Genomic DNA, 15,463 nt, shown 5'->3' on the forward strand with positions numbered 1-15,463 from the left:
TGATACCGAGGTTCCTATAATATCTACATAGCCGCAAGACGCGAATGCTGTTTGATTAACTTCCAGGTCATCTTTCTTGTCAGACTAATAAGTGGTAACTCCGTGGAACTGCTCAAGAAGCTTTCAGCCAACGGTGGGCAAGACAATAAGCAGAGAGTTCCGATCAAAGGCTGTAAAGCTGCGAAAGCGGAGGCGGAATATAACAAAGAATGGGAATTTTCAATGGCGATACGTAATACTCAAATATATATTATCACTCAATTGTTCTTTACCTAAGTTATGTAAATCAATGATTTTGAGGATTTCGATATGTAATCTTAACGAAAGACTTTCTCCAATTCGACCAAGTACTGACAGAGAGTTTTCTTACTTCATGGTACAAACATTTTTATCTAACTTTTCGTTGTGATCGTCTACTAACCTTAGGTACTTTGCTGTTTGCTTCCAAAGATCCAGCCAATTCCAACAAAGTTCCTTTGAGGTTTCTTCTTTTTTCCCCTTCCATCACTCTGTACCGTCTTTTGATTCCATAAAAGCAATCAAGCAAGCAAGCAATCAAGCTGTTTCATCTCTGTACAAAGCTCTAGATACCTCGGTCCCGATTTTGTTCCAAAGAAACCCTGTTCAATTCGTATCTCCGATCTTTGGGGGGAAACAAAAACACAGACAGCATCACCACTTTTTTATTTTGCTTTCAACTAAAAATCGATATCTACCAATCAACCCGCCACCCCTCTTCTCTTCCTCCCCCCTCAACCACAACCACAACTTGACCGCAGAAAAAACTTCCATGAGATTAGAAGCTGTGCGGTTCCCATACTTTGTATCTTTATCGATCTGCGACATTCATTGTTGATTCTACGGAAGTCGACAACCTGGCTCTTCAATCAGCTCAAGTTGGAGGAGGATCTGCGGCGTTAGCCCAAATGGCTAAGCCAGGCGGAGAACCTTTGGAGGAATATGATGAGTATGTGCTGACGGTGATGAGGGCAATTAGACTCTTGGTTTCATTGGATTGCAGGCGCAAATCACTAATACCTTGTTGGCTAGATATGAATCTCTCCCACCCAATTTTTCGTTAATCCAGAATATGACTGCGGGCGCCTTTGCCGGAATCGCGGTACGCTCCTTCAATCCACGGCATTCCTTGCATTCGATACTGATGGACCTATAGGAACATACTGTTATGTACCCGATCGATGCAATCAAGGTATATATGAATTGCCCCTCGGATGAAGTCAAAACCCTGATATTGATATGATGCAGACCCGAATGCAAATTCTCAACCCTACCCCATCCGCAGTCTACAATGGTGTTTTACAAGGAGGATATCGGATAGCTACCGGAGAGGGACTTTTCAGTCTATGGAGAGGCATGTCAAGTGTGGTTGTGGGAGCTGGTCAGTTTGGCTTGATTCGAATAAGCACGGAAGAATACTGATAGTGGTTTAGGACCTGCACACGCTGTTTATTTTGCTACTTATGAAGCTGTGAAGCATGTCATGGGAGGAAACCAAGCTGGTGTTCACCATCCTCTTGCTGCTGGTTGGTTTCTCAAAAAGTCCGATTTCTTAACGTCTACTAATATTGCATAGCTACTAGTGGGGCTTGCGCAACCATTGCAAGTGATGCCCTCATGAATCCTTTCGATGGTATGATTCGCATTTCACATGATTCTTGAATCTTTTTGCTGACATTCTGTAGTTATCAAACAGCGCATGCAAATGCACAACTCGAAAGTTATGTACAAATCGATGATGGATTGTGCTAGATACGTTTATCGAAGTGAAGGTCTTACCGCATTCTACGTTTCTTATCCTACCACCCTGTCCATGACAGTTCCTTTCACCGCTCTTCAATTCCTCGCATACGAATCAATGTCGACTTTTATGAACCCTACTAAAAAATACGATCCATGGACCCATTGTTCAGCGGGTGCGGTTGCAGGAGGTTTTGCGGCTGCTCTCACAACACCCATGGATGTGGTAAAGACTTTATTACAAACTAGAGGAACAGCGACTGATGCGGAACTAAGAAATGTCAGTGGTTTTGTGGAAGGATGCCGGGTTATTCATAGAAGAGCAGGATTTGGTGGATTCTTCAAAGGTGTTAAACCAAGAGTGGTTACCACTATGCCTAGTACCGCTATTTGTTGGTCTGCATATGAGGCTTGCAAGTGAGTATTTCCATGATTTGGAATTTGCGATTTGGAATTTAAACTAACAAAAGCACCAGGGCTTATTTTATCAGGCAAAACAATGCCGAACTTTAAATACTTTGGTTCAACGACGCCTGTAGCATTTCCTGCAACATTCCCCTTAATGAGCGAGATTCCGACTGCGGCTATGCGATACCACACGAATGCATTTTAGCCGGAAATAAAGCTGCAGTCACATGATATGATTTTGTGCTTGTGAAAGCGATCGAACATGATTTACAACAGTTGAGCTTTATATGATGTTTCAACCTGCCATGTCAAGCTTAACATCGATATTTGCGAGTAGTGAATGGATGAGTATCGTTGGTCGATCTGTACATAGAACACCTTTTTTCTTTTTTTCTTTCTTGCTTTTAGATCTCTTCGGTTTTTGATGGTACACGATATGCGTGCATGCATGGAAGGTTTTGATGAAATTCTTTGGGAAAGCCATTGAAGACAGGAGACATCGATGTTATTGATGGAGACGTTCGTGAATGAACTTTGGCTGGCGTTCATCTAGCGATGGATGGATATGCTAGGTTGGAGGGTGGGCGGTGTTCAAAAATGAAGGGGGTGGGTATGAAGAATACAGCTGGATGAAAATCAGCTTTAGAATGGATGGTCAGTTTGGGTATCTACCCGGTGGATGTATACTGGCGTGTAGGGAGTGTATTTATACAGAAAGGAAATTCATTTGGAGTGATGAGTGAAGAAAGAAAAGATAAGACAAGAGAAAGTGTTCGTTCCAGTTGCGGCTTCAAGTTGTGATGTGTGTGATGTGATAAGTGGAGATTGTACGTGGGCTGGTCATGATACATGTAATTTTCTGTCTGTGAGGGTGGAAATCTTTGAGTGCAAATGATTTGCAGTGTTGATTTACAGAGAGATGGGGAGTTAGAGGGAAGAGGGAAGGGAAGAGAAGATATTCCAAGCTCTTTCGTGTTTTTGGGCGGGGTTCGGCGCGGCATGGAGGGGAATTCCGGAGTTCCTGGAGGATAGGATGGACAAGTGTTTATTTTAATGTTCCTAGTGGAAATGTTAATGCTTAATGGCTAAGCTAGGTAGGGGTGTAGGGTGTGGGATATTTGTATACGAATAGTTTGATCAGATCGGGCAAGCGAGGTCAGACTAGATATGGGAAAGAGAGGAAGTATGGAAAGGGGGTGGGGAGGGGGGAGAAATGACCGATTTTTAAAAAGCGGTGGAGAGAAATTAGAGGTGGGCGGTGGGTGTACGGCTCTGGTAGTTCGGGGTGTCTATATATATAGATGGTGGTTTTTGGGGTACGAATACGGTGGTCTATCTGGGAATCTTGAGGGGCTATAGTTGATGGATGACCTTACATTTATATAGGTGTCTTTACTTACTCGTTGTCTCTGCAGGAATTTACTATTTGCAATTTTATTGCATTTTCCCATTTCAGCATATATGATGGTGATGTATATGAGTTGAGATAGAACTATGGCAAGTAGCTATATACCCTAATGACTAGGCGAAATGAATCGTTTTTCCTGAATTCGAATCGAGTTGAATTTGCCCATCTTTGGAAAAGAGCGAGTTCTAGAAAGCGTGTCTCTTGGAAAATAGAATGAATGGGCTAGGGATTATTGATATTGGATGTAGATGAGTTCTGCTGATTTCAAGGAAAGCCTTATTAGTGTCCAGAGTTTGTTTACCCATAGCATCACTTTCCCGTGACTGAAGCTACGGTACAGTGCTTCTCTTCATGTGCATTCAAATAAAGGATTATGGAGAAGATTTAAGCCAAAGGAAACGTCTAGAATAACTACATTGAGAGTTTTCATTGAGCAGGTACTCATCCATAACAAGTCAAAAGAAAATTGTATGTCTAGTCCGCCGTCAAATCCAGCAACCAAATCAACGTTCCAGTAGCATCAAACTCACCTCATACCAACACCCGATCAAAGAAACATCGAAGCACATCTACAACCCTTCATTCGTACTAACTCTAGTTTTCAATCTAATCTTCAAATCAAAATCCAACCGGTAATAGATCGAGCATGTCATATCACGTTACAACCCCCCGACTCGTCACCACTCATAGTTTCTTCAAACGTAAATATGGATATCTAGACCGGTCTCCGAAAATAGAAATGGAGAAACGAGAAAATAAATAAATGCGCAGCGAGAATAGATTTCGGGTGCATTAAGATAGTGTACACTTACGCTATCAAAACATAGATGAGGGCATGCGAGTTGTAGATGAGAGAGGAATAGAAATGGAGAAATGTAGAGGTAAGAGAGTGATAGGAAAGGAGATGGTAGGTGAAGAAAGGGAAGAGAAGAGGAGGGGAGGGAGGAGATGCGGGAGATATTATAGAGGGAAGAAGGAGAGGAGAAGGAGAGGATAGGAGAGGATAGAGAGTTTGGGAGATTGAGATTGAGATTGATGAGGGGGGATTGGGAGGAGGGGTTTCGGCGAGGGGGGGATTTTGCAAGTGTCGATTTGTTGGGTTGTGGGATTTGAAGGTTAGAATGATAGATGACATCCAAGCTTAAACTCTACTACCGATGTAGTTGCATATTTTATAAACAACTGCTTGTTCCTCGATGACTTCATTTTATATTCCAACTACATTTTTCTGGTCCATCATACATAAACTAGATGCCAAAGAGCCATTCTAGATATCTGCGTCAGTTCAATCACAAGACATGGATGACTCGAAACACATAAATTTCGACTCATTCATACGACTATGAATCAAACCAAGAATGAAAATATTCTCAGCGCAATTCTTATGTCAGAGATTTATTGCGCACCCATTATCTGTTCAATTAAGGGTCCATTCTCCCCTTTTCATGCTCTCAATTCTTCTTTCTCCTCATCCACGTCAAGATCAAAGTTTCATTGAATTCCAAAGATTTTCCCACCATCACAGTTCCCAATCTTGAATATTGTCAGTACGGAATCCGGTGACCAGACCGTCATCTACATTACATCATCTTTGTCTCAAAATTGTCATAAAAATAAAATCAGTTTCTAGCATCCAACTCGGCATTCAAACTTGAACCAAAACACGTTCAACAGACTGTTGAACCCACCTTATCCAAAATTGCCATTTCGCTCGGCTTCAAGCTCCGGCCGGACGCACTCCAGTGCAGGCGCCGGCTCGGATCGTATGTTCTTTAAAGTAGGCTCAAGTGAAGCTTCTACTAGATTGGGATCAAGTCGTTCGTTAGCGAGCACGAATCCAAGTCGAGTATTCTCCAACTCAGGCTCGACTCGTTCACCAGCAACCACACATTCAAGCCGCACATCTAGCCGCTCAGCCTCAAAGAAAATGTCCTACGGCTCAAAATCAAGCGGAACATCATCGGATTCAGTCTCAATCAAATCAACGGCTGACGAATGGGGACCTTACATTGATACTAGAAAATGCGCACACAGAGAACATGATCAACTGGGCTGGGCTGGCCCAAGACTTGGAGAAGATCCACTAGTAAAAGCATGTTCTGATAAGAAGAGTGATCAAATGGAAAGGAATGCTAAGGCGGAGAGGAAAGGTCAGTCGAAGATGAGGAAGAAGGAAGGTTTTTTTTATTGAGGATGATATGACATAATTTGTATTTGTAGAGGATGATGGAAGGTGTTTAGATCTACTAGGTAGAGAATAGAAATCGACTAAGTCAGGTACCCTACTTTCGGACCACCCCCCTTTTAAGCCACTTTTTACACCAAAATGGAATTTTTAATTCTTTTATTTATAAATAGAATTTATTGGAAATTTGTATATATATAATTCAGATTATTTTAAATCTAATCTGAAATTTTTAGATTTTTAGGATTTTTTATATTGAAATCTGAAGCTTTAAAATATCGATTTTTAAATTTGTATAAGAATTATATATGAATTTGAAACTTTTATAAAATCTTTAATAACTTTTTAAAAAAATTATTAAAAATAAATTACGAAGTTTTATTATAAGTTTATAATATATTTATTTTGAAAAAAAAAAATAGAAAACTTCTTATAAATAAATATTTAAAAGAATATTCTTAAAATTACAAGAATTATTTATATTACTTCAAACTCATTATATACTATATCTTTATATCTATTAATTTTTTAAAAAAAAAAAAAAATTAAATTTCTATATAAATTTAAACTTAAAACTTTCAAAAAGATATACACTTTTCTTTTAATAATTATTATTAAAAAATTATTAAAGATTTTATAAAAGTTTTAAATTTATAATGTAGTTTATTAGTGAGCAGGTGTTACGACGGCATTGTTACGGGAGCTGCCTCTAGGGTCACGTGGAAGTGTCTAGAGTTCTCTCGAGGTGGTTTAGACTAGACTTCAAGTAGGAATTCAATAAGGTTGTAACTGGTTGCAATTCTCGTAACTATAGTAATGAAACTAATGATTGTTCTTGAGCACGAAGCTCTACATTGTAATGAAATCTGTTCTCTTATATAGATCTTCGTCCTACTTGGACAGCTGGGACAGCCGGGCGCTTCTGGAGCGCTGTCGTTCCTGAGCTGTCCATCACGGGACACTAATCCCGTGACTCTTGGTGTCCTAGCTTATTCTTTTGTCCTGGGGCTAATCCCCTGGGACATTACTAATCCTAGTGAAGCCTTCTTGCTTACTGTGTTCTGTCTTTCCTAGGACCTATTGTCCTGGGAACTATGTCCTATGTTTCTAGGGTATACTATGACTAATACTATATACGTGCCTGAGGCTCTCCTGGGTGCCTAGCGTCCCCCGGTATACTGCAGCTGAATCACCGAGGCTTATAGTACCATTATAGCCTATACGTTGGTGATTCTACAGCCTGTTACTAATCCGTTGTAACAAGTACTCAACTTATATTACATAACCTTAGAATCTCGTGTCGGTCTCAGAGTGTTCTTTCGAAGATCGCGAGGTCGACTCATAGATCGTCATTCATAAATGGTTATTCAATGAGTGACTTCATGACTGTGCATATTGAATATAGATTTCCAAGACTCATAGATCTAGAGATTGATTGAGTCTCTGAGGGATGACTATGATAGTAAATTGACAGTACTTGTAGAGTAATCATGAATAGTATTTGAATGTAGAAACTCTACATCAATGATATTAAACTATTTATAGTCAAAAGAATAGTAATAATCTTATATAGTAAAATTTCATATAACGTAATTTATTATCGAATAGACTATATCATTAAATGAACTACTATAAATACATACAAAATTCGTTTATACGTAACCATATACTTTCTTTATTTAATAATATCATTTTATAAAATTTGAAATTATGAAATCTAGTTATATAAATATTATAAAAATTTAATTTGCTTTTTAAAATTCTAATTAATATAAGAGTTATTATTAAAATAATATTTTTATAACGAAAATCGTAACAATTTATGATTTTTATAAAATATAATACTAATTTTTATATAAAAACTAAATATTTGTATAAGAAATCTTCTCTTATTAATAAATCTTTTTTCTTTTTTAAAAAATATTGATTAATTATTAAAATGTAAATATTAGGAAAAGGCTAATTTTAGTGTATTTTAAAGTGGCCCACTCAATGATATAGTCTACTCGATGATAAACCACGTTATTAATACTTCAACGACTAATTTGAAAGATTTGAATGATCTGAATGATCTGAATGATCTGAATGATCTGAATGATCTGAATGATCTGGATAGTTACTAAAATCACTACTTGTAGAATTACTAGAATCATTGAATTCTATCAAATCATTAGAACCACTAGAACCATCAGCATCACCAAGATCAATAGTAGCAACAGCAGCACCACTACCACCAAACTAAAATGGTAGCGAATTCAACAACACGTGGTCGAATTTTTGGCAACCAACATTTTTATTTTGTATGAATATTGTATGTTGAAAGTAGGTAGTCATTTCCGTAATGATGTCGCTATGGCCTAATCGATAAGGTTACTAGCGTCAATTCGTAATGTAGTTACACCTCACAAAGGGCACAACCATATTCTAGCTATCTTTAGTCAAACAACAATAAAATGAACTATACCTATAATTCAACCAATTCATCTCCCACTGCGACCATATCTCAATATTGTATTGTTTATTGAATATCCCACAATAATGCCACAATAGTGGTAAATGGTGCAATCAGCGTTGATTTGACTGCTCGTTCTTGGGTGTTTGTTCCAAATGTGGTTCTGGGTGCTGGAAATTTCCCAGCAGGCCGACCAGTCATCTTCACGCGCATACTTCCTCATCTCGATGTGTCTTGGTTTGGTGTAGCTTCTTTGATCAATACTGTATTCAGTATTATAAATGCTGAATGGAATTTGGAGAGAAACCCTGCGCTCGCGGCAAGCATTTGTTCGGTGTTTTCCCGGGTTTGTTTTCTTTATGCGATTTGTTAAGACCAGCCCATAAGACTTCGGTCTGTAGGAAGTGGGAACCTCCTAAGACACCGGGAAAACGGAAAACCCCGGAGAAGGAGGAGTGGGAGTGGGAGTGGGAGAAGGACGATTAGTTCCACCTTTCTCTACTTATAGTGCGGCTTCTTTCAACCTCTTTCTATCCTCACATCTATATATCGACATTTGATATTCGATCGATAACTTCGAATTTCACACCAACGACGAGCTGCTTAAGATATCAAGTTATCAACCTCAAGGCCGGTATCTCTTTCACTACCAAGACAAGCAAGTCGATGAATGTCTCGTACATACGATCATGGAAATCCACCTAGCCAAAGTCCCATCGAAGGAGAGGATCTGCGGCGTTATCGGGAGAGCAAATCATGGAGCTAGTGACAGACAAGGGGAAAGGATGTCAGGTTATGGATATTGACTAGAAGGGTTGGGAATTATAGTAAAGCAATGTGTTTATAACGGAATCATGAATCATGCTTGGACTTGGAACTCAGAATCGATGTCATTACGACTTCACATTCTCAAGTTATATTTCCAGTCAGGTTTTGAGTAATTTTCTCGAGTCATCTTTTGCAGCGTTTACCGAATCATGCAATTTTGTTATCATAGTCCTCAAATTTTAATTCGAGGACTCATAGACTAAGACGGTTATGGCTATATAAGGGTTGGCTAGTCCAAAATTTCTGATTTGTTTCTCTACCTCCGCGGACTTTCATCGATTTCATGTTTTTGATTTGAACAAAGACATAGCAGCCTACTTTACTTTTGAAGTAAGAATCAGCAACGGAACGGAAAGATGTCTCCCAATCCCCTGTTTACAGGAGATAACTATGATGGTCTTGACGCTGGAAAAGGTCGAGGAACCGTAGGAATGGATTCAAACACACCAAGGTGGTTGGCGAGAAAGACAAGAGGGTTCACTCAGTCCATCCCCAACTGGCCGCAGGCACGAGAGCTATGCTCCATCTACCAGCTCGTATTCCATGGCCCAGTCTGGACAAAGTACGCCGGGTCAATACCTACCTCCTTCAATGCTTAGTAGCCAGGCTTTGCCTAATAGCGTAAGGCAAAGAGTTAAATCTCAGCGAAGCCCAGCATCGTCATCTCCATATCGTGTTGCCAAACGTTATACCACCCATAGTACACATAATGAAGTCAACCATCACGAGAATGCACTAGCTCAACCTCTAGTACAGATGCCCCGATCACCCCCACCTGCGATTGTTGCGCAACCGGCTACTCCTGCTCCAGTCATTAGACGTCCCCGTTCTCTTCCTGCACTCCGTGGAAGCCAGATTGACCCGGGCTCATCATTATCGAAGCATAGAAGCGTAAAATCAATTCGAAATGGTGTTCGCAAAGCTGCCCCAAAAGTTACAAATAGGAGATTTGATCGAGGTGACCCGTTTAATAGACGTGAAAAATCTGGGATCAAAGAAGTAAACCAAGCGAGTTTAGTGGAGACTGGGGAAGAAGACGTTCAAGAATTGGAGATGGGGTTAAGTAGATTGAATATATAACTCCGAAGAACTGCGACAAGCAAGGCAGGAGGGTGGCAGGGAGAATTTAGATGGTAGGAAAGACAAACACGAGTTTAGTGAGGGATAGAACTAAATTACGGGGTTGGGACATTATTGATGTGTCGAGCAGTGTGATGCAACAAGGAAACAAGGGCATAGTGAGTAATTGATAGGCTCAGAAATAAGAATCGGTGATATTATGACTTTACAATTTTTCAATCATCTCTTTGTTCATTTCCATTCATATCTACCAATTATGCACTTCGGAGAGTCATGAAGTATGAAATTTCGTTTACTTAGGAGAGCACTTGTCTCTCTTCTTCTTCTTTTGATATCCTTTTTAATTTACCTGACATGATTTCAGAACTTCATCAATATTGAGATTTATTTCCACAACACACCTTTTTGGGTACAACCTGATAACTTTATCGAATCGACTTTCTACACACAACTCATTCAATACATGTATCAAAGACAGTATTGAAGCAAGAACAAAAATGCCTGGCAATAGTAATGTTGAAAGATTGCTGGACAACATCAAGAGCGATGATGGTCGGTCTACACTGCGGGGAGAAGACGACCAATACGGATACACAGGCCCAAGAAATGAATCTGTCGATCCAAGCTTTAGAAACAAACCTCAAGCTTCAACCATCGAACCTGCTCCCATATATCGAGCCAAGCCGCATGAGTATAAAAAGAGCTCACGAAATGTACCTCCACCTCGACATGAAAACTTCGACCGTAGATCGATTGGTGATTCACGATCTGGAGTCAACCCTCGAAGTAATAATCAAGGTCCACGCTCGCTTCAACAGCTACCCGTTAGTAATAACTCGCCTCGTATCCCATATTACGAAACCGCGCCTCAATCAGCTTTTCCACGCCCATACTCATCTACTTTGCGTAACAGATTTACCTCACACTCCGTTTCACGTCTTCAAATCAGATCCCCAGAGATAGCTCCTGTTTCACATCCAGATACTTTCTCAGTCGCTAGACCTCAACGAGTCCCTGTCGGCGTCGCTTCATACCGAGACACTTATGTTATTCCCACTTTAAATCACACGGTGCAGGAATCATCGTCATTTCCTCAACAAAGCCGCCACAGAGATACCTACTCTACTCGCAAATAGGCTACACAACGGGTACCTGCGGGGCGGATAATGGCCTTGACAGATAATCTGTAGATAATCCATCTGCAGAACGGATAATTCAAAAATCTGAATAGGTAACCTGCAGGGCAGGTACAAATTACCCGCAGATATTCACCTACCTGTATATTATATAATTATTTATAATCTTTCATAATATTAATATAATTTTATAATTAATATAAAAATTAATATAAAATCACTTTTGAACTGGAAAATAATTTGAAAATAACTTCATATTTTAAGCGAAAAAAACGAATATATTCATATAATCCATAAATTATTCATAAATAATCTATATATTCGTAGATAACCCATATATATTCACGAATAATCCATTTATTCATAAGTAAATGGATTATCTATAAATAATTTATGGATTATCTATACGGAGTAGGTAATTTTAAAGCTTCAATAAATAATCCATAAAGCGGGTAGAACCTCTAATAGATAACCTGTAAAGCGGATTATCCGCAGATAATCCACGGATACAGATAATTTATGCGCAGCCTACTCGCGAAGGATTAGTCCAAAGAACCATAGCCCAAGAAACCCGAAGAGCTGGATTTAGAACAGCTGAGGAGAATGATGCGTATGGAAGATACTTGAGAAGTGGAGGCCAATTAGACAGCATTGGATCTGGAACGGGTAATTTTTCGAGAATGGGCATGCCATACGATAAACCTGCAAGGGAAACGTGGGCAAGAGATATGTGGGCAAGTGAAATGCTAAAGCAAAATGGTTTAGAATGAAGGAAAGACATTTATTCGAGGGAGGGATAGAGAGGCAAATATCGGAGTTGATGGCAAGATGTGGCAAATAACGCGAGGCTGGAGATATAGAACCTGTGAAAACCAAGAAGTGGTGAATGGTACTTAGATATATGAATCTATAGCGTTGATGTTACACACTGGTGTGTCTGTGACTATACAGCTGAAGATTCAAAATATGATGACACTCATATTTTAATTAATCACATCGAAACTCGCGGAGTTTTAAGTAATTACTAAATCTAGCTCTCTTGCTATCGAGGTCATTGAACATACTGGATCGCCATTGACCTTAAACTTCTTTATCAAAATTACTACTTTTGAATTATTTGAATTATTTGAATCTTTTAGGGTTCTAAAGAAAGGAAAATTAAAGACTAAAATATTAAAAATACTAATCAAGGTAGATTAGTTAATGTAGTTTATCAGTGGGTCGGTTATATTAATGGATCGGCTACTTTTATCTTGAATTATTATTCTATATTTAATATACATTTTCTTTATAATTAATCATGAAAATTTATTTTAAAAAAGTATATATAATCTTAACTATTTAAGCTATTGAATTAAATAAAAAATTATCAATTCAAAAAACAGCTTAGCTTTATTATATACCTCAAATTACATTAAATAATAGAATTCGAAATAAACCTAATATAATTGAAAGTCAATCAAAAAGTTATAATTTAATTGAATTAGAAGAAAAGATATTTATTTAATATATTCTTGATATAAATTTAAAAGGTTTTCTATTTAAACTTAAGAATATAAAAGATATAGCGAATTATATTCTCGAATTGAAAAGTACGAAATGTATTGGAAAGCTTTAGATATATCGATTTATAAAGTGTTGAATTAAATTAAAGATATGTTTTAATTATATTTATAACTTTTAAAGAGTTTTCTACAAGGATCCTAAGTTTATTAAAGAGTGATTTCGATTAGTTACAAATATACAAACGAAATATAATATTTTGAATAGAGATTTCTATAATTTCAATGAAATAGGTTTTATAATGAGAATTATATACATAATAATAATTATTACTAATACTGAGAGATATAACAAAAGTAAATTTATACAACCAGGCAATCGAGAATGGGTTATAATAATAATATATAAAAATAGAAAGGGCGAAACTATTCCTTTATTTTTAATGATTTAGGAATAGATCTATCTCTTCAATTAGTATATTAAAATCAATCTTCTTATGAAATAGGCTATTAAACTTATATCTAATAAATGAATAAACAATGAAACAGGCTTAGAATGATTAAAATACTTTAATAAATATATTAAAAATTGAAGAAAGGACAAATATCGAATATTAATACTAAATAAGTATGAAAGTTATAAATCAATAGCTTTTTAAGTATATTATAAAGAGAATAATATTATATATTTATGTTTATTATTATATTCAAATTATTTAATTCAACTATTTAATGTTAGCTGTTTTAATAATCTAAAATGTTTATATAATAATTAAATTAATAGATTTATTAAAACATATATCAATTATATTTCAAAGATTGAATTCTTTATAGCTTTTAAAACTATATATAAAGAATCAATCACCTTTTAGAATATAAAATCAAGATTTCGAAGAACAGATTTAATCCTATTCATGTTACGAACAACGCAACATAGGCACGGGACTGGGCACTAAGTCACGTGGTTGGCTCAGTCTGCCTCAGCGGGATAGACACTGAGCCATGAAAGTACAAACAAACTAGTACTAAGCTGTATTAATCATACTGAACAAGAAGGTCTATATAAAGGAATAGGTTTCATTATAATATAAAGCTTTATATTCAAAAACAATTATTAGTTTCATTACTATAATTACGAGAATTACAATCAATTACAACCTTATTGAATTCCTACTTGAAATCTAATCTAAACCACTTCGAGAGATCTCTAAACACTTCCACATGACCCTAGAGGCAGCTCCCGTAACAATTCAATCTTAAAGTTGTACTCTCGAAATTAGATATTCGAATTTATATATCTACCCCCTCCTTTTTCAATTTAGATTAATAAATCTTTCAAACCTCTTACAATTTAACTGAAACTCTTTTTCAATCAATATTAATTAAATCTCAAATAACTCATTATTAAATAAACTCCCTTACACCTATATTTAAGATTATACTAACTCTAATTAAAAATACAGAAAAATTAGCTTATAAAAATATACTTTTAAATATAAAGAATTATATACTTTAGACAGTAAATAAAGCATTAAGCAAACATTGATACATAAAAAAAACCTAATTATATTAAAAAGAAATGTTTACTAAACAAAAGGCTTTTAATATATTATCTTAGTAAAAGGTTAATATTCAGATTTAATATAATAAATATTAAAAAGAGAGAAATTCTAATAGAAAAGTATTTTCTAATTGATATTGTAATAAATACGAAAAGATAGATTATAATATAAAAATCTATTAAAATAATGTAATAGATTTTAAATTATTAGATTCTTAATAATTTTAATCAATTGATTTAATTGTTGTTGAATAATATAGCTTTGAAGTGATAATTCAAGGTAAAAGTAGCCGATCCACTGATATAACCGATCCACTGATAAACTACGTTATAAATTTCAATATTAAAGGTATTAATGCATGAGATCTTACTACATGAGGTTATTACTGTTAACCTTATTTATATTTGGAATAAACTGTGAATGAATTGAAGTGTTATAACAGTTCTTGTAGCAAGTATAAAACATCACCGATTGTAACTTTTAAAAATACAAATCCTATTATCCTATTCCTTCCTTCCTTCAGACTTCTGAAATCCTATTCCTCTACAATATATCTTAGCATGACTAACCTGGCCACCTCATTAAATGTTATAGGTCGGAAGAAACGAAAATTCAGGATAGTAGACAGGGGTCTGATAACGCATAGCATCCACATTATTATTGTGTCTCTCCACTTGCAAAGCAAGTTCCCGAGTAGTTTCAGTAAGCTTTTCAATTACCCACAATTTGTCCCTTTCAAATTTTGAAATTTCCGTTTGTAGGGAATAAACGGGTGTGTGCGAGCAATAGAAAGGAGGTGCTGGGCAGTACGAAGCATGTGGTGGTTCCTGTGGATATCTTGGAGCAGGTATTGGTCCTAGCGGAAGTTGACCCGGAGCCCGAGGACCTTGAGATTGGTGGAGGTGGAGGTAGATATTGAAGTCAAATATCAGGCCTACGAGAGGATTGTCTTGATCGCGTTCGTTTTTGCCTCTCGCTGCGATGTCCATCTGTGCTCGCAGTACGAGAACTTCTAGATGAACTGCCGGAACTCGATTGCGAATATTCTGATCTCGATTTGGCATGATGTTTTTGTGCAACTCGCGTTGCGTGATCAACGCTTTGCGGCACGGATGAAAACTTTCGCTTTGCTTTTGATTCATGC

At 36.9% G+C, this 15,463-nt stretch overlaps 6 protein-coding genes across 6 annotated transcripts; 5 read left to right on the forward strand and 1 right to left on the reverse strand.

Annotated features, from left to right (window-relative positions):
• The first annotated feature begins 313 nt into the window (after positions 1–313).
• Positions 314–2,932, forward strand: EAF01_000595 (uncharacterized protein). Its single transcript, XM_038908845.1, has 8 exons — positions 314–967; positions 1,051–1,120; positions 1,175–1,210; positions 1,267–1,399; positions 1,452–1,544; positions 1,595–1,651; positions 1,704–2,175; positions 2,235–2,932. Exons 1-8 carry the CDS (start codon positions 927–929, stop codon positions 2,269–2,271), a joined length of 939 nt encoding a protein of 312 aa, XP_038775751.1. The 5' UTR covers positions 314–926; the 3' UTR covers positions 2,272–2,932.
• A 1,984-nt stretch (positions 2,933–4,916) lies between these two features.
• Positions 4,917–5,765, forward strand: EAF01_000596 (uncharacterized protein; the record flags this gene model as incomplete). The annotated part of the gene is made up of 2 exons (XM_038908846.1): positions 4,917–4,960; positions 5,249–5,765. The coding sequence occupies 2 exons, from the start codon at positions 4,917–4,919 to the stop codon at positions 5,763–5,765; spliced, it is 561 nt and encodes a 186-aa protein (XP_038775752.1).
• A 2,734-nt stretch (positions 5,766–8,499) lies between these two features.
• On the forward strand, positions 8,500–8,697 carry EAF01_000597 (uncharacterized protein; the record flags this gene model as incomplete). The annotated part of the gene is made up of 1 exon (XM_038908847.1): positions 8,500–8,697. One exon carries the CDS (start codon positions 8,500–8,502, stop codon positions 8,695–8,697), a length of 198 nt encoding a protein of 65 aa, XP_038775753.1.
• An 885-nt stretch (positions 8,698–9,582) lies between these two features.
• On the forward strand, positions 9,583–10,119 carry EAF01_000598 (uncharacterized protein; the record flags this gene model as incomplete). The annotated part of the gene is made up of 1 exon (XM_038908848.1): positions 9,583–10,119. One exon carries the CDS (start codon positions 9,583–9,585, stop codon positions 10,117–10,119), a length of 537 nt encoding a protein of 178 aa, XP_038775754.1.
• A 497-nt stretch (positions 10,120–10,616) lies between these two features.
• Positions 10,617–12,025, forward strand: EAF01_000599 (uncharacterized protein; the record flags this gene model as incomplete). Its single annotated transcript, XM_038908849.1, has 2 exons — positions 10,617–11,203; positions 11,737–12,025. 2 exons carry the CDS (start codon positions 10,617–10,619, stop codon positions 12,023–12,025), a joined length of 876 nt encoding a protein of 291 aa, XP_038775755.1.
• A 2,875-nt stretch (positions 12,026–14,900) lies between these two features.
• On the reverse strand, positions 14,901–15,383 carry EAF01_000600 (uncharacterized protein; the record flags this gene model as incomplete). The annotated part of the gene is made up of 1 exon (XM_038908850.1): positions 14,901–15,383. One exon carries the CDS (start codon positions 15,381–15,383, stop codon positions 14,901–14,903), a length of 483 nt encoding a protein of 160 aa, XP_038775756.1.
• Between the last annotated feature and the right edge of the window lie 80 nt (positions 15,384–15,463).

This window comes from Botrytis porri (genome assembly GCF_014898465.1).
Source record: "Botrytis porri strain MUCL 3234 chromosome Unknown BPOR_001, whole genome shotgun sequence".
NCBI classification, from domain to species: Eukaryota; Fungi; Ascomycota; class Leotiomycetes; order Helotiales; family Sclerotiniaceae; genus Botrytis; species Botrytis porri.

Coding starts and splice junctions, on each gene's coding strand:
- EAF01_000595 (XM_038908845.1), top strand. CDS start 927: ATGGCTAAGCCAGGCGGAGAACCTTTGGAGGAATATGATGA. Junction 1,121..1,174: donor GCGCCTTTGCCGGAATCGCG/GTACGCTCCTTC, acceptor ATGGACCTATAG/GAACATACTGTTATGTACCC. Junction 1,400..1,451: donor AAGTGTGGTTGTGGGAGCTG/GTCAGTTTGGCT, acceptor ATAGTGGTTTAG/GACCTGCACACGCTGTTTAT.